Source organism: Pongo pygmaeus, chromosome 17 (assembly GCF_028885625.2).
Source record: "Pongo pygmaeus isolate AG05252 chromosome 17, NHGRI_mPonPyg2-v2.0_pri, whole genome shotgun sequence".
NCBI lineage: Eukaryota > Metazoa > Chordata > Mammalia > Primates > Hominidae > Pongo > Pongo pygmaeus.
In genome coordinates this window covers 61,643,183-61,666,475 of record NC_072390.2, presented here as the reverse complement: position 1 = coordinate 61,666,475, position 23,293 = coordinate 61,643,183, and the positions used below count along the sequence as shown (strand labels likewise).

Below are 23,293 nucleotides of genomic sequence, written 5' to 3'. Positions count from 1 at the left end.
ATTACTGGAGAACGAGACAGACCTCAGCAGATCCCTGCTCCCACTGCGACACACCCGCTCCAAAAGACAGAAAGGAAACAACCCCCACACAACACATAAACCTGCCCCAGAATAGAATTCAGCATCAACCTAAGGATCCTGCTGTAACATTGCTACACTGACCCAGGACAGCTCAATTCTCTTCCCACCTATTTACAAAACAATCCTCATTCTGGGAGCTCCGGAAGCATGGCCAGTATTGCACTAGGATCCTCTTCGTGAGGTAGCCGGAAGTCTGGAAACACAGCAAATTTACCTATTTCTCTACACAACACGGAGGGTAATTCTCAGAAAAGGCTTAACACCCGAATCCTCATACTTCAAATGGTTGTGTTTTCCCCATTCGGACTGAAAGGTGAGAGTGGAACTCGGCTGCCCAAACCGTGGCGCCGATATCAGCTGCAGGCCAGAGCAAGCCTTTCCGAGGAGATTTTAAACAACCGGTGGGAGCAAGATCCTGAAGCATTTCTTCCAAGATTGGCAGCAGGAGACGAAACCTGGCTCTACCCGGCAGGATCCTGAAGACCAAGCACGAAGCCGTGGCTAGCAAGAGGTGGCAGTGCTCCAGCCGAAGCCACAGAGGAGCAGTCAAGAGCGGAGGTCATGGCCACCGTTTGGGGGGGGATGCCAGAGGGATTCTCCTCGTTGGCTTTCTGGAGGGCCAAACCCTGATCACATCTGCTCACTGGCAGAGCCTTTTCAGAGAGTTAGCCAAAGCTGGAGCGGAGAAGGTCCCCACCAGAGAGTTCTTCTCCACCACGACAACGTTCCTGCTCATGCCTTTCTTCCAACGAGGGCAGCTGGGCAAGACTTGCCATGGGAAATCACGAGGCGTCCACCTTACCGTCCTGATTTGGCGCCTGCTGACTTCTTTTCGTTTCCTTGTCTTAGAAAACCTGTAAAGGGCACCCAGTTTTCTTCAGTTAACAACGGAAGAAAGATTGCATGGAAACAGTTACATTCCCAGGACCCTGGGGGGCTTTAGGGATGGGCTGGACGGCGGGGAGGAGACACTGCTTCCAGAAGGGTCTCGAAGTTGATGGAGACGGGGTCGAGAAGTAAAATACACCTTTTTCATTTTTCTCCCTTAATCCCACTTTTCTACGAATGTTTCCAAGTCCCCTCACACGACGGCAATCCCAGGTAAAGAGTTGTCCTCCTCTGTTGGTTCTCCTTCCTACGATTTTGTCTTGCGGTGTTGTTATTTTCGCTTTTACTCCCAAGGGGATTCTGTCTGTGTCTTTGGGAATCCACAGATGCGGGGGCTGGGAACAAGGAGGGCCAACGGTAGAACTCAGTGGGGTGTGTCCAGGCTGCAATTAACCTAATGAACCTGCCGGGCACAGCAGTCCACCTGGCGTGGACCGTCCCGATTGGCTGCGTTGGGCTGACGGAATGAATTCGTATTGGGGCGGGGCTGCCCAAGGCCCAAGGGGGTCAGGGCTTGAGTCCTGGGTGGGCCCGGGGCTGGCTATATAAGGCCGGGCTCTGGCAGCCCAGCTGCATTCCGCCTCGGACGGCGCAGCGCAGAGGTCACTCCAGGCTGCGGCTCCACATCCCGAGGGACAGAAGCGGGCCTGCTCAGCTGTCTGCAAGGACCGGCGTTCCAGACCAAGTGGCCCGCTGCTCCGAGGACCCAGCTCGCTCCAGGTTGTGGGGACTCCACGCCCCGAGGCCTGCGGTCCGCAAGGACCAGCGCCCCGGAACCAGTGGCCCACTGCTCCGAGGACCGAGCTCGCGCCAGGCTGTGACTCCACATCCCGAGGTCGCTGCCTGGCGACCGGGCAGCGAGGACCGGCCACCCCAGACTTCGTGTCCCGCCGCCCCGAGGACAGAGCCGCGAACGCGAGGACAGCGACGCCTGCACAGCTCTGCTGAGATGGCGGCAGGCTCCACTACGCTGCGCGCAGTGCAGAAGCTGCAGGTGCGTCTGGCCACGAAGACGAACCCAAAAAAGCTGGAGAAATATTTGCAGAAACTCTCCGCCCTGCCCATGACGGCAGACATCCTGGCGGAGACTGGAATCAGAAAGACGGTGAAGCGCCTGCGGAAGCACCAGCACGTGGGCGACTTTGCCAGAGACTTAGCGGCCCGGTGGAAGAAGCTGGTGCTTGTGGACCGAAACACCGGGCCTGACCCACAGGACGCTGAGGACAGCGCTTCCCGACAGCGCCTCGGGGAGGCTCTCCAGGACCAGGAAAAGGCCTGGGGCTTCCCAGAAAACGCGACGGCCCCCAGGAGCCCATCTCACAGCCCTCAGCACGGACGGACAGCACGCAGAACACCTCCGGGACAACAGAGACCTCACCCGAGGTCTCCCAGTCGCGAGCCCAGAGCCGAGAGAAAGCGCCCCAGAACGGCCCCAGCTGATTCCGGCCCCCGTCGGGACCCTCCAACGCGCACCGCTCCCCTCCCGACGCCCGAGGGCCCTGAGCCCGCTGTGCCCGGGAAGCAACCCGGAAGAGGCCACGCTCACGCCGCTCAGGGCGGGCCTCTGCCGGGTCCGGGCTGCCAGGGCCAACCTCAGAGGGAAGCGGTGGCGAGCCACAGCAAGGGGCGCAAATCGTCCCGCTGGGCTTCGGCTCACAAATCGCCTCCTGTCCAGGAAAGCCAGTCAGAGAGGCTGCAGGCGGCCGGCGCTGATTCCGCCGGGCCGAAAACGGTGCCCAGCCTTCTCTTCGCAGAGCTCTGGGACCCCTCAGCGGCCTGGATGCAGGCCAACTACGATCTGCTGTCCGCTTTTGAGGCCATGACCTCCCAGGCAGAGCCAGAAGCACTCTCCGCGCCAACGTTCCAGGAGGAAGCCGCTTTCCCTGGACGCAGAGTGAATGCTAGGCTGCAGGTGTACTCGGGCTCCAGGCCTGCCTGCCAGCTCCAGGTGCTGACGCTGCGCCAGCAGTGCCTCCCGGTGCTTAGAAACAATCCGGACGCCCTCGGCGACGTGGGAGGGGTCGCCTACTCGGTTCTTGAACCCGTTCCGGAAGGGTGGACGCCTGATCAGCTGTATCGCACAGAGAAAGACAACCACGCACTCGCTCGAGAGACAGATGAATTATGGAGGATTCATTGTCTCCAGGACTTCAAGGGAGAAAAGCCGCGGGAGCACGAGTCTTGGCGGGAGCTGTACCTGCGGCTTCGCGACGCCCGAGAGCAGCGGCTGCGAGTAGTGACCACGAAAATCCGATCTGCACTTGAAAACAAACCCAGCGGCCGACAGACAAAGATGATCTGTTTCAACTCTGTGGCCAAGACGCCTTATGATGCTTCCAGGAGGGAAGAGAAGTCTGCAGGAGCCGCTGACCCCGGAAACGGGGAGATCAAGCCAGCCCCCCAGCCCGCAGGAAGCAGCCAGGCTGCCTCCGGCCTCGGGGACGGCGGCGGCGGCGGCGGCGGCGGCGGCAGCAGCAGCAGCAGCAGCAGCAGCAGCAACGTCCTTCACGGGCCCCCTGAGAAGCGGGCCAACCCCTGCCTGAGCAGCAGCAATGAGCACGCGGCGCCCGCGGCCAAGACCCGGAAACAGGCTGCCAAGAAAGTGGCCCCGCTGATGGCCAAGGCAGTTCGAGACTACAAGAGAAGATTCTCCCGACGATAAACTCAGGACTTGCCTTACACATAAAATCTGGGGGGAGGAGGACCAATGCAAAGTCAACGCGGGTTGGGGAACGAAACTTCCAATGGACACCAGGACCCTTGGCTGGGTGCAAAGTTGAGCCTCTGAATTCTGCAGGTGTCAAGCGCTGGCCCTGTGATTTTTGCCTCCCACACCCGGCCACTGCCTCCCTGCTTGGAGGACACCTCAGAATTCAGAAGATATTATGAACGCGTTCGGATCAACTCTGCTTTGGTGGTTCACCGACCGTTTTTTAAACAACGCCCTAGTTGCCATCATAAATCAGGTACGAGATGTGAGAGTCCCTTTTGCCGTTTGTTCTCTCTTCTGAAATCATGGAGCACACAGGGACTTCTTAGACACAAACTCTCAATCCATCAGTTGACACTGATAACTCCGACTACGCAAAATGTCTTGTTACTGTTGTTGTTTTCTTTTAGATAAAAGGCCGGGCATGATCCTCTAATCGTGAGCCATCCTCCTCCGGGAGGCCGAGGAAAGCAGATCGCTTGAGCCCAGGAGGTGGGGACCAGGCTGGGCCAAACGGAGAAGCCCCGTCTCCACAAAAGATACCAAAATTAGCCCGGCGTGGTGGCACGGCCCCTGTGGTCCCAGCTCCTTAAAGGGCTGAGGTGGCAGGATCGCCTGAGCTGGCCAAGCGGAGGTTGCGGTGACCCTTCCTCATTCCACTGCACTCCAGCCTGGATGACACAACCAGAGCACACCTCAAAGAAAACTGCTGTTTGTTTGAAGAAAGGAACTCTTGGCTTTCATACATAAATGCTAACAACTGGTACGTTCCTTAAGTCAAAACACTTTTACTAGAGTCATTCCCAATCTTTTCACCCAGAACCCCTGTGAAAGAATGGCGACACCTTAATCAGCTTATTTAGGTTCTCGATCAGGAAGTCTAAACCTGCCAACCAGAGTTTCTAATTCCCATGAGATGACCGGGTTAACTACCTTGACTTCACCTCCTACCAGCTCCTGCAAGCTTTGGTGAACGTTTGCCTTCTAACTCAGGGCATTTGTTGGCTTCACGCGGGCTGGTAGTCACAGGTCCGTGTGCCAGATACGACACACACACATACACACAAACAAAGACACACACACAAACGCACACACACACGCGCGCGCACACACACAAACACGCACGCGCACACACCCCCCCCCCCCCCATTAAGTAAACCTCGTTCTTAGGCGTTACCGACAGTGAGGGGTAGAGAGAGAAATACAAAGACATAAGCCGCAAGGCAAAACCGAGCAAGGGCAGCAGAAGAGATCAAAGTCCTGTACCCTGGGCTGTCAGCAGCATGGGGGCTGGGAAGCTCCTGGAAGCAGGCACCTGAGTGGATGCCGGTGCACGTCAAAGAAGGCCTTCAAGCCTGAAGAACACGGAAGGAGCCAGAAACGGGGTGCCACAGAGATGCTACCCTTAAGGAAGACAGAAAAGCATCCGTTCCGGGGAAGGGGACATAATCCAGTCAGCGACCGCGTAAAACTCAGACATGTCCGGGCACGGTGACTCGCGCCTGTATTCCCGTGGCTTTGGGAGGTCGAGGCCGGCGGACCACCTGAGGTCAGGAGTTGCAGACCAGCCTGACCAACCTGAGGATATCCCGTCTCTTCTAAAAAGACGAAACTCGGTTGGGCTTGCTGGCGAGCGCCTGTAATCCCAGCTACTCAGGGGGCTGAGACAGGAGAATCGCTTGAACCCGGGAGGCGGGGTTTGCGGTGAGCCCAGATCCCACCACTGCGCTCCAGGCTGGACAACAGAAGCCAAACTCCGTCTCAAAATTGAAAAACAAAACCTCAGAAAACCTTCCCCAGCAAGGGCCAGAGACAACGCCCGTCCCTATTTCTTGACAGCAATTCAAGAGAGAATCTCAGGTGGCCTGCAAAACTCACAAGAGAGCAGAATATCCTCCCCAAGGCAGAGAAGCCACACGCTCTCTCTGGAGGAGGTGGAGTGGCCACCGATCACCCTGCAGCCCCTCCCCACTCCCAGCCAGAAACCCCAGTCCCTCGGAACCAAATTGTTTTCCACTGGCAACAACCTTCCTTCCTGGAAAATCGTTTCCCCTGCCGAAATGGAGAACAAGCACGAAACAAGCAAACACAACTCAAAACACAAACACAAGGAAGCAATCCGAGCAAGCTCTAGCTCCTCATAGCTCATCGATGCCCCCACTGGCGTGCTACTGAAAACAGCGGCTGCACCCATTAAACTCATTCATTACTGGAGAACGAGACAGACCTCAGCAGATCCCTGCTCCCACTGCGACACACCCGCTCCAAAAGACAGAAAGGAAACAACCCCCACACAACACATAAACCTGCCCCAGAATAGAATTCAGCATCAACCTAAGGATCCTGCTGTAACATTGCTACACTGACCCAGGACAGCTCAATTCTCTTCCCACCTATTTACAAAACAATCCTCATTCTGGGAGCTCCGGAAGCATGGCCAGTATTGCACTAGGATCCTCTTCGTGAGGTAGCCGGAAGTCTGGAAACACAGCAAATTTACCTATTTCTCTACACAACACGGAGGGTAATTCTCAGAAAAGGCTTAACACCCGAATCCTCATACTTCAAATGGTTGTGTTTTCCCCATTCGGACTGAAAGGTGAGAGTGGAACTCGGCTGCCCAAACCGTGGCGCCGATATCAGCTGCAGGCCAGAGCAAGCCTTTCCGAGGAGATTTTAAACAACCGGTGGGAGCAAGATCCTGAAGCATTTCTTCCAAGATTGGCAGCAGGAGACGAAACCTGGCTCTACCCGGCAGGATCCTGAAGACCAAGCACGAAGCCGTGGCTAGCAAGAGGTGGCAGTGCTCCAGCCGAAGCCACAGAGGAGCAGTCAAGAGCGGAGGTCATGGCCACCGTTTGGGGGGGGATGCCAGAGGGATTCTCCTCGTTGGCTTTCTGGAGGGCCAAACCCTGATCACATCTGCTCACTGGCAGAGCCTTTTCAGAGAGTTAGCCAAAGCTGGAGCGGAGAAGGTCCCCACCAGAGAGTTCTTCTCCACCACGACAACGTTCCTGCTCATGCCTTTCTTCCAACGAGGGCAGCTGGGCAAGACTTGCCATGGGAAATCACGAGGCGTCCACCTTACCGTCCTGATTTGGCGCCTGCTGACTTCTTTTCGTTTCCTTGTCTTAGAAAACCTGTAAAGGGCACCCAGTTTTCTTCAGTTAACAACGGAAGAAAGATTGCATGGAAACAGTTACATTCCCAGGACCCTGGGGGGCTTTAGGGATGGGCTGGACGGCGGGGAGGAGACACTGCTTCCAGAAGGGTCTCGAAGTTGATGGAGACGGGGTCGAGAAGTAAAATACACCTTTTTCATTTTTCTCCCTTAATCCCACTTTTCTACGAATGTTTCCAAGTCCCCTCACACGACGGCAATCCCAGGTAAAGAGTTGTCCTCCTCTGTTGGTTCTCCTTCCTACGATTTTGTCTTGCGGTGTTGTTATTTTCGCTTTTACTCCCAAGGGGATTCTGTCTGTGTCTTTGGGAATCCACAGATGCGGGGGCTGGGAACAAGGAGGGCCAACGGTAGAACTCAGTGGGGTGTGTCCAGGCTGCAATTAACCTAATGAACCTGCCGGGCACAGCAGTCCACCTGGCGTGGACCGTCCCGATTGGCTGCGTTGGGCTGACGGAATGAATTCGTATTGGGGCGGGGCTGCCCAAGGCCCAAGGGGGTCAGGGCTTGAGTCCTGGGTGGGCCCGGGGCTGGCTATATAAGGCCGGGCTCTGGCAGCCCAGCTGCATTCCGCCTCGGACGGCGCAGCGCAGAGGTCACTCCAGGCTGCGGCTCCACATCCCGAGGGACAGAAGCGGGCCTGCTCAGCTGTCTGCAAGGACCGGCGTTCCAGACCAAGTGGCCCGCTGCTCCGAGGACCCAGCTCGCTCCAGGTTGTGGGGACTCCACGCCCCGAGGCCTGCGGTCCGCGAGGACCAGCGCCCCGGAACCAGTGGCCCACTGCTCCGAGGACCGAGCTCGCGCCAGGCTGTGACTCCACATCCCGAGGTCGCTGCCTGGCGACCGGGCAGCGAGGACCGGCCACCCCAGACTTCGTGTCCCGCCGCCCCGAGGACAGAGCCGCGAACGCGAGGACAGCGACGCCTGCACAGCTCTGCTGAGATGGCGGCAGGCTCCACTACGCTGCGCGCAGTGCAGAAGCTGCAGGTGCGTCTGGCCACGAAGACGAACCCAAAAAAGCTGGAGAAATATTTGCAGAAACTCTCCGCCCTGCCCATGACGGCAGACATCCTGGCGGAGACTGGAATCAGAAAGACGGTGAAGCGCCTGCGGAAGCACCAGCACGTGGGCGACTTTGCCAGAGACTTAGCGGCCCGGTGGAAGAAGCTGGTGCTTGTGGACCGAAACACCGGGCCTGACCCACAGGACGCTGAGGACAGCGCTTCCCGACAGCGCCTCGGGGAGGCTCTCCAGGACCAGGAAAAGGCCTGGGGCTTCCCAGAAAACGCGACGGCCCCCAGGAGCCCATCTCACAGCCCTCAGCACGGACGGACAGCACGCAGAACACCTCCGGGACAACAGAGACCTCACCCGAGGTCTCCCAGTCGCGAGCCCAGAGCCGAGAGAAAGCGCCCCAGAACGGCCCCAGCTGATTCCGGCCCCCGTCGGGACCCTCCAACGCGCACCGCTCCCCTCCCGACGCCCGAGGGCCCTGAGCCCGCTGTGCCCGGGAAGCAACCCGGAAGAGGCCACGCTCACGCCGCTCAGGGCGGGCCTCTGCCGGGTCCGGGCTGCCAGGGCCAACCTCAGGGGGAAGCGGTGGCGAGCCACAGCAAGGGGCGCAAATCGTCCCGCTGGGCTTCGGCTCACAAATCGCCTCCTGTCCAGGAAAGCCAGTCAGAGAGGCTGCAGGCGGCCGGCGCTGATTCCGCCGGGCCGAAAACGGTGCCCAGCCTTCTCTTCGCAGAGCTCTGGGACCCCTCAGCGGCCTGGATGCAGGCCAACTACGATCTGCTGTCCGCTTTTGAGGCCATGACCTCCCAGGCAGAGCCAGAAGCACTCTCCGCGCCAACGTTCCAGGAGGAAGCCGCTTTCCCTGGACGCAGAGTGAATGCTAGGCTGCAGGTGTACTCGGGCTCCAGGCCTGCCTGCCAGCTCCAGGTGCTGACGCTGCGCCAGCAGTGCCTCCCGGTGCTTAGAAACAATCCGGACGCCCTCGGCGACGTGGGAGGGGTCGCCTACTCGGTTCTTGAACCCGTTCCGGAAGGGTGGACGCCTGATCAGCTGTATCGCACAGAGAAAGACAACCACGCACTCGCTCGAGAGACAGATGAATTATGGAGGATTCATTGTCTCCAGGACTTCAAGGGAGAAAAGCCGCGGGAGCACGAGTCTTGGCGGGAGCTGTACCTGCGGCTTCGCGACGCCCGAGAGCAGCGGCTGCGAGTAGTGACCACGAAAATCCGATCTGCACTTGAAAACAAACCCAGCGGCCGACAGACAAAGATGATCTGTTTCAACTCTGTGGCCAAGACGCCTTATGATGCTTCCAGGAGGGAAGAGAAGTCTGCAGGAGCCGCTGACCCCGGAAACGGGGAGATCAAGCCAGCCCCCCAGCCCGCAGGAAGCAGCCAGGCTGCCTCCGGCCTCGGGGACGGCGGCGGCGGCGGCGGCGGCGGCGGCAGCAGCAGCAGCAGCAGCAGCAGCAGCAGCAACGTCCTTCACGGGCCCCCTGAGAAGCGGGTCAACCCCTGCCTGAGCAGCAGCAATGAGCACGCGGCGCCCGCGGCCAAGACCCGGAAACAGGCTGCCAAGAAAGTGGCCCCGCTGATGGCCAAGGCAGTTCGAGACTACAAGAGAAGATTCTCCCGACGATAAACTCAGGACTTGCCTTACACATAAAATCTGGGGGGAGGAGGACCAATGCAAAGTCAACGCGGGTTGGGGAACGAAACTTCCAATGGACACCAGGACCCTTGGCTGGGTGCAAAGTTGAGCCTCTGAATTCTGCAGGTGTCAAGCGCTGGCCCTGTGATTTTTGCCTCCCACACCCGGCCACTGCCTCCCTGCTTGGAGGACACCTCAGAATTCAGAAGATATTATGAACGCGTTCGGATCAACTCTGCTTTGGTGGTTCACCGACCGTTTTTTAAACAACGCCCTAGTTGCCATCATAAATCAGGTACGAGATGTGAGAGTCCCTTTTGCCGTTTGTTCTCTCTTCTGAAATCATGGAGCACACAGGGACTTCTTAGACACAAACTCTCAATCCATCAGTTGACACTGATAACTCCGACTACGCAAAATGTCTTGTTACTGTTGTTGTTTTCTTTTAGATAAAAGGCCGGGCATGATCCTCTAATCGTGAGCCATCCTCCTCCGGGAGGCCGAGGAAAGCAGATCGCTTGAGCCCAGGAGGTGGGGACCAGGCTGGGCCAAACGGAGAAGCCCCGTCTCCACAAAAGATACCAAAATTAGCCCGGCGTGGTGGCACGGCCCCTGTGGTCCCAGCTCCTTAAAGGGCTGAGGTGGCAGGATCGCCTGAGCTGGCCAAGCGGAGGTTGCGGTGACCCTTCCTCATTCCACTGCACTCCAGCCTGGATGACACAACCAGAGCACACCTCAAAGAAAACTGCTGTTTGTTTGAAGAAAGGAACTCTTGGCTTTCATACATAAATGCTAACAACTGGTACGTTCCTTAAGTCAAAACACTTTTACTAGAGTCATTCCCAATCTTTTCACCCAGAACCCCTGTGAAAGAATGGCGACACCTTAATCAGCTTATTTAGGTTCTCGATCAGGAAGTCTAAACCTGCCAACCAGAGTTTCTAATTCCCATGAGATGACCGGGTTAACTACCTTGACTTCACCTCCTACCAGCTCCTGCAAGCTTTGGTGAACGTTTGCCTTCTAACTCAGGGCATTTGTTGGCTTCACGCGGGCTGGTAGTCACAGGTCCGTGTGCCAGATACGACACACACACATACACACAAACAAAGACACACACACAAACGCACACACACACGCGCGCGCACACACACAAACACGCACGCGCGCACACCCCCCCCCCCCATTAAGTAAACCTCGTTCTTAGGCGTTACCGACAGTGAGGGGTAGAGAGAGAAATACAAAGACATAAGCCGCAAGGCAAAACCGAGCAAGGGCAGCAGAAGAGATCAAAGTCCTGTACCCTGGGCTGTCAGCAGCATGGGGGCTGGGAAGCTCCTGGAAGCAGGCACCTGAGTGGATGCCGGTGCACGTCAAAGGAGGCCTTCAAGCCTGAAGAACACGGAAGGAGCCAGAAACGGGGTGCCACAGAGATGCTACCCTTAAGGAAGACAGAAAAGCATCCGTTCCGGGGAAGGGGACATAATCCAGTCAGCGACCGCGTAAAACTCAGACATGTCCGGGCACGGTGACTCGCGCCTGTATTCCCGTGGCTTTGGGAGGTCGAGGCCGGCGGACCACCTGAGGTCAGGAGTTGCAGACCAGCCTGACCAACCTGAGGATATCCCGTCTCTTCTAAAAAGACGAAACTCGGTTGGGCTTGCTGGCGAGCGCCTGTAATCCCAGCTACTCAGGGGGCTGAGACAGGAGAATCGCTTGAACCCGGGAGGCGGGGTTTGCGGTGAGCCCAGATCCCACCACTGCGCTCCAGGCTGGACAACAGAAGCCAAACTCCGTCTCAAAATTGAAAAACAAAACCTCAGAAAACCTTCCCCAGCAAGGGCCAGAGACAACGCCCGTCCCTATTTCTTGACAGCAATTCAAGAGAGAATCTCAGGTGGCCTGCAAAACTCACAAGAGAGCAGAATATCCTCCCCAAGGCAGAGAAGCCACACGCTCTCTCTGGAGGAGGTGGAGTGGCCACCGATCACCCTGCAGCCCCTCCCCACTCCCAGCCAGAAACCCCAGTCCCTCGGAACCAAATTGTTTTCCACTGGCAACAACCTTCCTTCCTGGAAAATCGTTTCCCCTGCCGAAATGGAGAACAAGCACGAAACAAGCAAACACAACTCAAAACACAAACACAAGGAAGCAATCCGAGCAAGCTCTAGCTCCTCATAGCTCATCGATGCCCCCACTGGCGTGCTACTGAAAACAGCGGCTGCACCCATTAAACTCATTCATTACTGGAGAACGAGACAGACCTCAGCAGATCCCTGCTCCCACTGCGACACACCCGCTCCAAAAGACAGAAAGGAAACAACCCCCACACAACACATAAACCTGCCCCAGAATAGAATTCAGCATCAACCTAAGGATCCTGCTGTAACATTGCTACACTGACCCAGGACAGCTCAATTCTCTTCCCACCTATTTACAAAACAATCCTCATTCTGGGAGCTCCGGAAGCATGGCCAGTATTGCACTAGGATCCTCTTCGTGAGGTAGCCGGAAGTCTGGAAACACAGCAAATTTACCTATTTCTCTACACAACACGGAGGGTAATTCTCAGAAAAGGCTTAACACCCGAATCCTCATACTTCAAATGGTTGTGTTTTCCCCATTCGGACTGAAAGGTGAGAGTGGAACTCGGCTGCCCAAACCGTGGCGCCGATATCAGCTGCAGGCCAGAGCAAGCCTTTCCGAGGAGATTTTAAACAACCGGTGGGAGCAAGATCCTGAAGCATTTCTTCCAAGATTGGCAGCAGGAGACGAAACCTGGCTCTACCCGGCAGGATCCTGAAGACCAAGCACGAAGCCGTGGCTAGCAAGAGGTGGCAGTGCTCCAGCCGAAGCCACAGAGGAGCAGTCAAGAGCGGAGGTCATGGCCACCGTTTGGGGGGGGATGCCAGAGGGATTCTCCTCGTTGGCTTTCTGGAGGGCCAAACCCTGATCACATCTGCTCACTGGCAGAGCCTTTTCAGAGAGTTAGCCAAAGCTGGAGCGGAGAAGGTCCCCACCAGAGAGTTCTTCTCCACCACGACAACGTTCCTGCTCATGCCTTTCTTCCAACGAGGGCAGCTGGGCAAGACTTGCCATGGGAAATCACGAGGCGTCCACCTTACCGTCCTGATTTGGCGCCTGCTGACTTCTTTTCGTTTCCTTGTCTTAGAAAACCTGTAAAGGGCACCCAGTTTTCTTCAGTTAACAACGGAAGAAAGATTGCATGGAAACAGTTACATTCCCAGGACCCTGGGGGCTTTAGGGATGGGCTGGACGGCGGGGAGGAGACACTGCTTCCAGAAGGGTCTCGAAGTTGATGGAGACGGGGTCGAGAAGTAAAATACACCTTTTTCATTTTTCTCCCTTAATCCCACTTTTCTACGAATGTTTCCAAGTCCCCTCACACGACGGCAATCCCAGGTAAAGAGTTGTCCTCCTCTGTTGGTTCTCCTTCCTACGATTTTGTCTTGCGGTGTTGTTATTTTCGCTTTTACTCCCAAGGGGATTCTGTCTGTGTCTTTGGGAATCCACAGATGCGGGGGCTGGGAACAAGGAGGGCCAACGGTAGAACTCAGTGGGGTGTGTCCAGGCTGCAATTAACCTAATGAACCTGCCGGGCACAGCAGTCCACCTGGCGTGGACCGTCCCGATTGGCTGCGTTGGGCTGACGGAATGAATTCGTATTGGGGCGGGGCTGCCCAAGGCCCAAGGGGGTCAGGGCTTGAGTCCTGGGTGGGCCCGGGGCTGGCTATATAAGGCCGGGCTCTGGCAGCCCAGCTGCATTCCGCCTCGGACGGCGCAGCGCAGAGGTCACTCCAGGCTGCGGCTCCACATCCCGAGGGACAGAAGCGGGCCTGCTCAGCTGTCTGCAAGGACCGGCGTTCCAGACCAAGTGGCCCGCTGCTCCGAGGACCCAGCTCGCTCCAGGTTGTGGGGACTCCACGCCCCGAGGCCTGCGGTCCGCGAGGACCAGCGCCCCGGAACCAGTGGCCCACTGCTCCGAGGACCGAGCTCGCGCCAGGCTGTGACTCCACATCCCGAGGTCGCTGCCTGGCGACCGGGCAGCGAGGACCGGCCACCCCAGACTTCGTGTCCCGCCGCCCCGAGGACAGAGCCGCGAACGCGAGGACAGCGACGCCTGCACAGCTCTGCTGAGATGGCGGCAGGCTCCACTACGCTGCGCGCAGTGCAGAAGCTGCAGGTGCGTCTGGCCACGAAGACGAACCCAAAAAAGCTGGAGAAATATTTGCAGAAACTCTCCGCCCTGCCCATGACGGCAGACATCCTGGCGGAGACTGGAATCAGAAAGACGGTGAAGCGCCTGCGGAAGCACCAGCACGTGGGCGACTTTGCCAGAGACTTAGCGGCCCGGTGGAAGAAGCTGGTGCTTGTGGACCGAAACACCGGGCCTGACCCACAGGACGCTGAGGACAGCGCTTCCCGACAGCGCCTCGGGGAGGCTCTCCAGGACCAGGAAAAGGCCTGGGGCTTCCCAGAAAACGCGACGGCCCCCAGGAGCCCATCTCACAGCCCTCAGCACGGACGGACAGCACGCAGAACACCTCCGGGACAACAGAGACCTCACCCGAGGTCTCCCAGTCGCGAGCCCAGAGCCGAGAGAAAGCGCCCCAGAACGGCCCCAGCTGATTCCGGCCCCCGTCGGGACCCTCCAACGCGCACCGCTCCCCTCCCGACGCCCGAGGGCCCTGAGCCCGCTGTGCCCGGGAAGCAACCCGGAAGAGGCCACGCTCACGCCGCTCAGGGCGGGCCTCTGCCGGGTCCGGGCTGCCAGGGCCAACCTCAGGGGGAAGCGGTGGCGAGCCACAGCAAGGGGCGCAAATCGTCCCGCTGGGCTTCGGCTCACAAATCGCCTCCTGTCCAGGAAAGCCAGTCAGAGAGGCTGCAGGCGGCCGGCGCTGATTCCGCCGGGCCGAAAACGGTGCCCAGCCTTCTCTTCGCAGAGCTCTGGGACCCCTCAGCGGCCTGGATGCAGGCCAACTACGATCTGCTGTCCGCTTTTGAGGCCATGACCTCCCAGGCAGAGCCAGAAGCACTCTCCGCGCCAACGTTCCAGGAGGAAGCCGCTTTCCCTGGACGCAGAGTGAATGCTAGGCTGCAGGTGTACTCGGGCTCCAGGCCTGCCTGCCAGCTCCAGGTGCTGACGCTGCGCCAGCAGTGCCTCCCGGTGCTTAGAAACAATCCGGACGCCCTCGGCGACGTGGGAGGGGTCGCCTACTCGGTTCTTGAACCCGTTCCGGAAGGGTGGACGCCTGATCAGCTGTATTGCACAGAGAAAGACAACCACGCACTCGCTCGAGAGACAGATGAATTATGGAGGATTCATTGTCTCCAGGACTTCAAGGGAGAAAAGCCGCGGGAGCACGAGTCTTGGCGGGAGCTGTACCTGCGGCTTCGCGACGCCCGAGAGCAGCGGCTGCGAGTAGTGACCACGAAAATCCGATCTGCACTTGAAAACAAACCCAGCGGCCGACAGACAAAGATGATCTGTTTCAACTCTGTGGCCAAGACGCCTTATGATGCTTCCAGGAGGGAAGAGAAGTCTGCAGGAGCCGCTGACCCCGGAAACGGGGAGATCAAGCCAGCCCCCCAGCCCGCAGGAAGCAGCCAGGCTGCCTCCGGCCTCGGGGACGGCGGCGGCGGCGGCGGCGGCGGCGGCAGCAGCAGCAGCAGCAGCAGCAGCAGCAACGTCCTTCACGGGCCCCCTGAGAAGCGGGCCAACCCCTGCCTGAGCAGCAGCAATGAGCACGCGGCGCCCGCGGCCAAGACCCGGAAACAGGCTGCCAAGAAAGTGGCCCCGCTGATGGCCAAGGCAGTTCGAGACTACAAGAGAAGATTCTCCCGACGATAAACTCAGGACTTGCCTTACACATAAAATCTGGGGGGAGGAGGACCAATGCAAAGTCAACGCGGGTTGGGGAACGAAACTTCCAATGGACACCAGGACCCTTGGCTGGGTGCAAAGTTGAGCCTCTGAATTCTGCAGGTGTCAAGCGCTGGCCCTGTGATTTTTGCCTCCCACACCCGGCCACTGCCTCCCTGCTTGGAGGACACCTCAGAATTCAGAAGATACTATGAACGCGTTCGGATCAACTCTGCTTTGGTGGTTCACCGACCGTTTTTTAAACAACGCCCTAGTTGCCATCATAAATCAGGTACGAGATGTGAGAGTCCCTTTTGCCGTTTGTTCTCTCTTCTGAAATCATGGAGCACACAGGGACTTCTTAGACACAAACTCTCAATCCATCAGTTGACACTGATAACTCCGACTACGCAAAATGTCTTGTTACTGTTGTTGTTTTCTTTTAGATAAAAGGCCGGGCATGATCCTCTAATCGTGAGCCATCCTCCTCCGGGAGGCCGAGGAAAGCAGATCGCTTGAGCCCAGGAGGTGGGGACCAGGCTGGGCCAAACGGAGAAGCCCCGTCTCCACAAAAGATACCAAAATTAGCCCGGCGTGGTGGCACGGCCCCTGTGGTCCCAGCTCCTTAAAGGGCTGAGGTGGCAGGATCGCCTGAGCTGGCCAAGCGGAGGTTGCGGTGACCCTTCCTCATTCCACTGCACTCCAGCCTGGATGACACAACCAGAGCACACCTCAAAGAAAACTGCTGTTTGTTTGAAGAAAGGAACTCTTGGCTTTCATACATAAATGCTAACAACTGGTACGTTCCTTAAGTCAAAACACTTTTACTAGAGTCATTCCCAATCTTTTCACCCAGAACCCCTGTGAAAGAATGGCGACACCTTAATCAGCTTATTTAGGTTCTCGATCAGGAAGTCTAAACCTGCCAACCAGAGTTTCTAATTCCCATGAGATGACCGGGTTAACTACCTTGACTTCACCTCCTACCAGCTCCTGCAAGCTTTGGTGAACGTTTGCCTTCTAACTCAGGGCATTTGTTGGCTTCACGCGGGCTGGTAGTCACAGGTCCGTGTGCCAGATACGACACACACACATACACACAAACAAAGACACACACACAAACGCACACACACACGCGCGCGCGCACACACAAACACGCACGCGCACACACCCCCCCCCCCCATTAAGTAAACCTCGTTCTTAGGCGTTACCGACAGTGAGGGGTAGAGAGAGAAATACAAAGACATAAGCCGCAAGGCAAAACCGAGCAAGGGCAGCAGAAGAGATCAAAGTCCTGTACCCTGGGCTGTCAGCAGCATGGGGGCTGGGAAGCTCCTGGAAGCAGGCACCTGAGTGGATGCCGGTGCACGTCAAAGGAGGCCTTCAAGCCTGAAGAACACGGAAGGAGCCAGAAACGGGGTGCCACAGAGATGCTACCCTTAAGGAAGACAGAAAAGCATCCGTTCCGGGGAAGGGGACATAATCCAGTCAGCGACCGCGTAAAACTCAGACATGTCCGGGCACGGTGACTCGCGCCTGTATTCCCGTGGCTTTGGGAGGTCGAGGCCGGCGGACCACCTGAGGTCAGGAGTTGCAGACCAGCCTGACCAACCTGAGGAAATCCCGTCTCTTCTAAAAAGACGAAACTCGGTTGGGCTTGCTGGCGAGCGCCTGTAATCCCAGCTACTCAGGGGGCTGAGACAGGAGAATCGCTTGAACCCGGGAGGCGGGGTTTGCGGTGAGCCCAGATCCCACCACTGCGCTCCAGGCTGGACAGCAGAAGCCAAACTCCGTCTCAAAATTGAAAAACAAAACCTCAGAAAACCTTCCCCAGCAAGGGCCAGAGACAACGCCCGTCCCTATTTCTTGACAGCAATTCAAGAGAGAATCTCAGGTGGCCTGCAAAACTCACAAGAGAGCAGAATATCCTCCCCAAGGCAGAGAAGCCACACGCTCTCTCTGGAGGAGGTGGAGTGGCCACCGATCACCCTGCAGCCCCTCCCCACTCCCAGCCAGAAACCCCAGTCCCTCGGAACCAAATTGTTTTCCACTGGCAACAACCTTCCTTCCTGGAAAATCGTTTCCCCTGCCGAAATGGAGAACAAGCACGAAACAAGCAAACACAACTCAAAACACAAACACAAGGAAGCAATCCGAGCAAGCTCTAGCTCCTCATAGCTCATCGATGCCCCCACTGGCGTGCTACTGAAAACAGCGGCTGCACCCATTAAACTCATTCATTACTGGAGAACGAGACAGACCTCAGCAGATCCCTGCTCCCACTGCGACACACCCGCTCCAAAAGACAGAAAGGAAACAACCCCCACACAACACATAAACCTGCCCCAGAATAGAATTCAGCATCAACCTAAGGATCCTGCTGTAACATTGCTACACTGACCCAGGACAGCTCAATTCTCTTCCCACCTATTTACAAAACAATCCTCATTCTGGGAGCTCCGGAAGCATGGCCAGTATTGCACTAGGATCCTCTTCGTGAGGTAGCCGGAAGTCTGGAAACACAGCAAATTTACCTATTTCTCTACACAACACGGAGGGTAATTCTCAGAAAAGGCTTAACACCCGAATCCTCATACTTCAAATGGTTGTGTTTTCCCCATTCGGACTGAAAGGTGAGAGTGGAACTCGGCTGCCCAAACCGTGGCGCCGATATCAGCTGCAGGCCAGAGCAAGCCTTTCCGAGGAGATTTTAAACAACCGGTGGGAGCAAGATCCTGAAGCATTTCTTCCAAGATTGGCAGCAGGAGACGAAACCTGGCTCTACCCGGCAGGATCCTGAAGACCAAGCACGAAGCCGTGGCTAGCAAGAGGTGGCAGTGCTCCAGCCGAAGCCACAGAGGAGCAGTCAAGAGCGGAGGTCATGGCCACCGTTTGGGGGGGGATGCCAGAGGGATTCTCCTCGTTGGCTTTCTGGAGGGCCAAACCCTGATCACATCTGCTCACTGGCAGAGCCTTTTCAGAGAGTTAGCCAAAGCTGGAGCGGAGAAGGTCCCCACCAGAGAGTTCTTCTCCACCACGACAACGTTCCTGCTCATGCCTTTCTTCCAACGAGGGCAGCTGGGCAAGACTTGCCATGGGAAATCACGAGGCGTCCACCTTACCGTCCTGATTTGGCGCCTGCTGACTTCTTTTCGTTTCCTTGTCTTAGAAAACCTGTAAAGGGCACCCAGTTTTCTTCAGTTAACAACGGAAGAAAGATTGCATGGAAACAGTTACATTCCCAGGACCCTGGGGGGCTTTAGGGATGGGCTGGACGGCGGGGAGGAGACACTGCTTCCAGAAGGGTCTCGAAGTTGATGGAGACGGGGTCGAGAAGTAAAATACACCTTTTTCATTTTTCTCCCTTAATCCCACTTTTCTACGAATGTTTCCAAGTCCCCTCACACGACGGCAATCCCAGGTAAAGAGTTGTCCTCCTCTGTTGGTTCTCCTTCCTACGATTTTGTCTTGCGGTGTTGTTATTTTCGCTTTTACTCCCAAGGGGATTCTGTCTGTGTCTTTGGGAATCCACAGATGCGGGGGCTGGGAACAAGGAGGGCCAACGGTAGAACTCAGTGGGGTGTGTCCAGGCTGCAATTAACCTAATGAACCTGCCGGGCACAGCAGTCCACCTGGCGTGGACCGTCCCGATTGGCTGCGTTGGGCTGACGGAATGAATTCGTATTGGGGCGGGGCTGCCCAAGGCCCAAGGGGGTCAGGGCTTGAGTCCTGGGTGGGCCCGGGGCTGGCTATATAAGGCCGGGCTCTGGCAGCCCAGCTGCATTCCGCCTCGGACGGCGCAGCGCAGAGGTCACTCCAGGCTGCGGCTCCACATCCCGAGGGACAGAAGCGGGCCTGCTCAGCTGTCTGCAAGGACCGGCGTTCCAGACCAAGTGGCCCGCTGCTCCGAGGACCCAGCTCGCTCCAGGTTGTGGGGACTCCACGCCCCGAGGCCTGCGGTCCGCGAGGACCAGCGCCCCGGAACCAGTGGCCCACTGCTCCGAGGACCGAGCTCGCGCCAGGCTGTGACTCCACATCCCGAGGTCGCTGCCTGGCGACCGGGCAGCGAGGACCGGCCACCCCAGACTTCGTGTCCCGCCGCCCCGAGGACAGAGCCGCGAACGCGAGGACAGCGACGCCTGCACAGCTCTGCTGAGATGGCGGCAGGCTCCACTACGCTGCGCGCAGTGCAGAAGCTGCAGGTGCGTCTGGCCACGAAGACGAACCCAAAAAAGCTGGAGAAATATTTGCAGAAACTCTCCGCCCTGCCCATGACGGCAGACATCCTGGCGGAGACTGGAATCAGAAAGACGGTGAAGCGCCTGCGGAAGCACCAGCACGTGGGCGACTTTGCCAGAGACTTAGCGGCCCGGTGGAAGAAGCTGGTGCTTGTGGACCGAAACACCGGGCCTGACCCACAGGACGCTGAGGACAGCGCTTCCCGACAGCGCCTCGGGGAGGCTCTCCAGGACCAGGAAAAGGCCTGGGGCTTCCCAGAAAACGCGACGGCCCCCAGGAGCCCATCTCACAGCCCTCAGCACGGACGGACAGCACGCAGAACACCTCCGGGACAACAGAGACCTCACCCGAGGTCTCCCAGTCGCGAGCCCAGAGCCGAGAGAAAGCGCCCCAGAACGGCCCCAGCTGATTCCGGCCCCCGTCGGGACCCTCCAACGCGCACCGCTCCCCTCCCGACGCCCGAGGGCCCTGAGCCCGCTGTGCCCGGGAAGCAACCCGGAAGAGGCCACGCTCACGCCGCTCAGGGCGGGCCTCTGCCGGGTCCGGGCTGCCAGGGCCAACCTCAGGGGGAAGCGGTGGCGAGCCACAGCAAGGGGCGCAAATCGTCCCGCTGGGCTTCGGCTCACAAATCGCCTCCTGTCCAGGAAAGCCAGTCAGAGAGGCTGCAGGCGGCCGGCGCTGATTCCGCCGGGCCGAAAACGGTGCCCAGCCTTCTCTTCGCAGAGCTCTGGGACCCCTCAGCGGCCTGGATGCAGGCCAACTACGATCTGCTGTCCGCTTTTGAGGCCATGACCTCCCAGGCAGAGCCAGAAGCACTCTCCGCGCCAACGTTCCAGGAGGAAGCCGCTTTCCCTGGACGCAGAGTGAATGCTAGGCTGCAGGTGTACTCGGGCTCCAGGCCTGCCTGCCAGCTCCAGGTGCTGACGCTGCGCCAGCAGTGCCTCCCGGTGCTTAGAAACAATCCGGACGCCCTCGGCGACGTGGGAGGGGTCGCCTACTCGGTTCTTGAACCCGTTCCGGAAGGGTGGACGCCTGATCAGCTGTATCGCACAGAGAAAGACAACCACGCACTCGCTCGAGAGACAGATGAATTATGGAGGATTCATTGTCTCCAGGACTTCAAGGGAGAAAAGCCGCGGGAGCACGAGTCTTGGCGGGAGCTGTACCTGCGGCTTCGCGACGCCCGAGAGCAGCGGCTGCGAGTAGTGACCACGAAAATCCGATCTGCACTTGAAAACAAACCCAGCGGCCGACAGACAAAGATGATCTGTTTCAACTCTGTGGCCAAGACGCCTTATGATGCTTCCAGGAGGGAAGAGAAGTCTGCAGGAGCCGCTGACCCCGGAAACGGGGAGATCAAGCCAGCCCCCCAGCCCGCAGGAAGCAGCCAGGCTGCCTCCGGCCTCGGGGACGGCGGCGGCGGCGGCGGCGGCGGCAGCAGCAGCAGCAGCAGCAGCAGCAGCAGCAACGTCCTTCACGGGCCCCCTGAGAAGCGGGCCAACCCCTGCCTGAGCAGCAGCAATGAGCACGCGGCGCCCGCGGCCAAGACCCGGAAACAGGCTGCCAAGAAAGTGGCCCCGCTGATGGCCAAGGCAGTTCGAGACTACAAGAGAAGATTCTCCCGACGATAAACTCAGGACTTGCCTTACACATAAAATCTGGGGGGAGGAGGACCAATGCAAAGTCAACGCGGGTTGGGGAACGAAACTTCCAATGGACACCAGGACCCTTGGCTGGGTGCAAAGTTGAGCCTCTGAATTCTGCAGGTGTCAAGCGCTGGCCCTGTGATTTTTGCCTCCCACACCCGGCCACTGCCTCCCTGCTTGGAGGACACCTCAGAATTCAGAAGATATTATGAACGCGTTCGGATCAACTCTGCTTTGGTGGTTCACCGACCGTTTTTTAAACAACGCCCTAGTTGCCATCATAAATCAGGTACGAGATGTGAGAGTCCCTTTTGCCGTTTGTTCTCTCTTCTGAAATCATGGAGCACACAGGGACTTCTTAGACACAAACTCTCAATCCATCAGTTGACACTGATAACTCCGACTACGCAAAATGTCTTGTTACTGTTGTTGTTTTCTTTTAGATAAAAGGCCGGGCATGATCCTCTAATCGTGAGCCATCCTCCTCCGGGAGGCCGAGGAAAGCAGATCGCTTGAGCCCAGGAGGTGGGGACCAGGCTGGGCCAAACGGAGAAGCCCCGTCTCCACAAAAGATACCAAAATTAGCCCGGCGTGGTGGCACGGCCCCTGTGGTCCCAGCTCCTTAAAGGGCTGAGGTGGCAGGATCGCCTGAGCTGGCCAAGCGGAGGTTGCGGTGACCCTTCCTCATTCCACTGCACTCCAGCCTGGATGACACAACCAGAGCACACCTCAAAGAAAACTGCTGTTTGTTTGAAGAAAGGAACTCTTGGCTTTCATACATAAATGCTAACAACTGGTACGTTCCTTAAGTCAAAACACTTTTACTAGAGTCATTCCCAATCTTTTCACCCAGAACCCCTGTGAAAGAATGGCGACACCTTAATCAGCTTATTTAGGTTCTCGATCAGGAAGTCTAAACCTGCCAACCAGAGTTTCTAATTCCCATGAGATGACCGGGTTAACTACCTTGACTTCACCTCCTACCAGCTCCTGCAAGCTTTGGTGAACGTTTGCCTTCTAACTCAGGGCATTTGTTGGCTTCACGCGGGCTGGTAGTCACAGGTCCGTGTGCCAGATACGACACACACACATACACACAAACAAAGACACACACACAAACGCACACACACACGCGCGCGCACACACACAAACACGCACGCGCACACACCCCCCCCCCCCCCATTAAGTAAACCTCGTTCTTAGGCGTTACCGACAGTGAGGGGTAGAGAGAGAAATACAAAGACATAAGCCGCAAGGCAAAACCGAGCAAGGGCAGCAGAAGAGATCAAAGTCCTGTACCCTGGGCTGTCAGCAGCATGGGGGCTGGGAAGCTCCTGGAAGCAGGCACCTGAGTGGATGCCGGTGCACGTCAAAGAAGGCCTTCAAGCCTGAAGAACACGGAAGGAGCCAGAAACGGGGTGCCACAGAGATGCTACCCTTAAGGAAGACAGAAAAGCATCCGTTCCGGGGAAGGGGACATAATCCAGTCAGCGACCGCGTAAAACTCAGACATGTCCGGGCACGGTGACTCGCGCCTGTATTCCCGTGGCTTTGGGAGGTCGAGGCCGGCGGACCACCTGAGGTCAGGAGTTGCAGACCAGCCTGACCAACCTGAGGATATCCCGTCTCTTCTAAAAAGACGAAACTCGGTTGGGCTTGCTGGCGAGCGCCTGTAATCCCAGCTACTCAGGGGGCTGAGACAGGAGAATCGCTTGAACCCGGGAGGCGGGGTTTGCGGTGAGCCCAGATCCCACCACTGCGCTCCAGGCTGGACAACAGAAGCCAAACTCCGTCTCAAAATTGAAAAACAAAACCTCAGAAAACCTTCCCCAGCAAGGGCCAGAGACAACGCCCGTCCCTATTTCTTGACAGCAATTCAAGAGAGAATCTCAGGTGGCCTGCAAAACTCACAAGAGAGCAGAATATCCTCCCCAAGGCAGAGAAGCCACACGCTCTCTCTGGAGGAGGTGGAGTGGCCACCGATCACCCTGCAGCCC

At 57.6% G+C, this 23,293-nt stretch overlaps 3 protein-coding genes across 7 annotated transcripts in view; 2 read left to right on the top strand and 1 right to left on the bottom strand.

The window, feature by feature from the left end:
• KATNAL2 (katanin catalytic subunit A1 like 2) overlaps positions 1-23,293 on the bottom strand; it is a 330,528-nt gene that overhangs the window by 255,462 nt on the left and 51,773 nt on the right. The window lies entirely within an intron of this gene.
• Positions 3,506-9,518, top strand: LOC129018897 (elongin-A3). The gene is made up of 2 exons (XM_054460937.2): positions 3,506-9,322; positions 9,398-9,518. The coding sequence occupies exons 1-2, from the start codon at positions 7,803-7,805 to the stop codon at positions 9,516-9,518; spliced, it is 1,641 nt and encodes a 546-aa protein (XP_054316912.1). The 5' UTR covers positions 3,506-7,802.
• On the top strand, positions 18,867-21,348 carry LOC134738454 (elongin-A3-like). Its single transcript, XM_063653628.1, has one exon. It carries the CDS (start codon positions 19,569-19,571, stop codon positions 21,279-21,281), a length of 1,713 nt encoding a protein of 570 aa, XP_063509698.1. The 5' UTR covers positions 18,867-19,568; the 3' UTR covers positions 21,282-21,348.

What these genes read in the sequence shown, in the direction of transcription:
- LOC129018897 (XM_054460937.2), top strand. Translation starts at nt 7,803, where the DNA reads ATGGCGGCAGGCTCCACTACGCTGCGCGCAGTGCAGAAGCTGCAGGTG. An exon ending in GGCGGCGGCGGCGGCGGCGG is followed by an intron (nt 9,323 to 9,397) that starts CAGCAGCAGCAG and finishes CAACCCCTGCCT; the next exon opens with GAGCAGCAGCAATGAGCACG.
- LOC134738454 (XM_063653628.1), top strand. Translation starts at nt 19,569, where the DNA reads ATGGCGGCAGGCTCCACTACGCTGCGCGCAGTGCAGAAGCTGCAGGTG.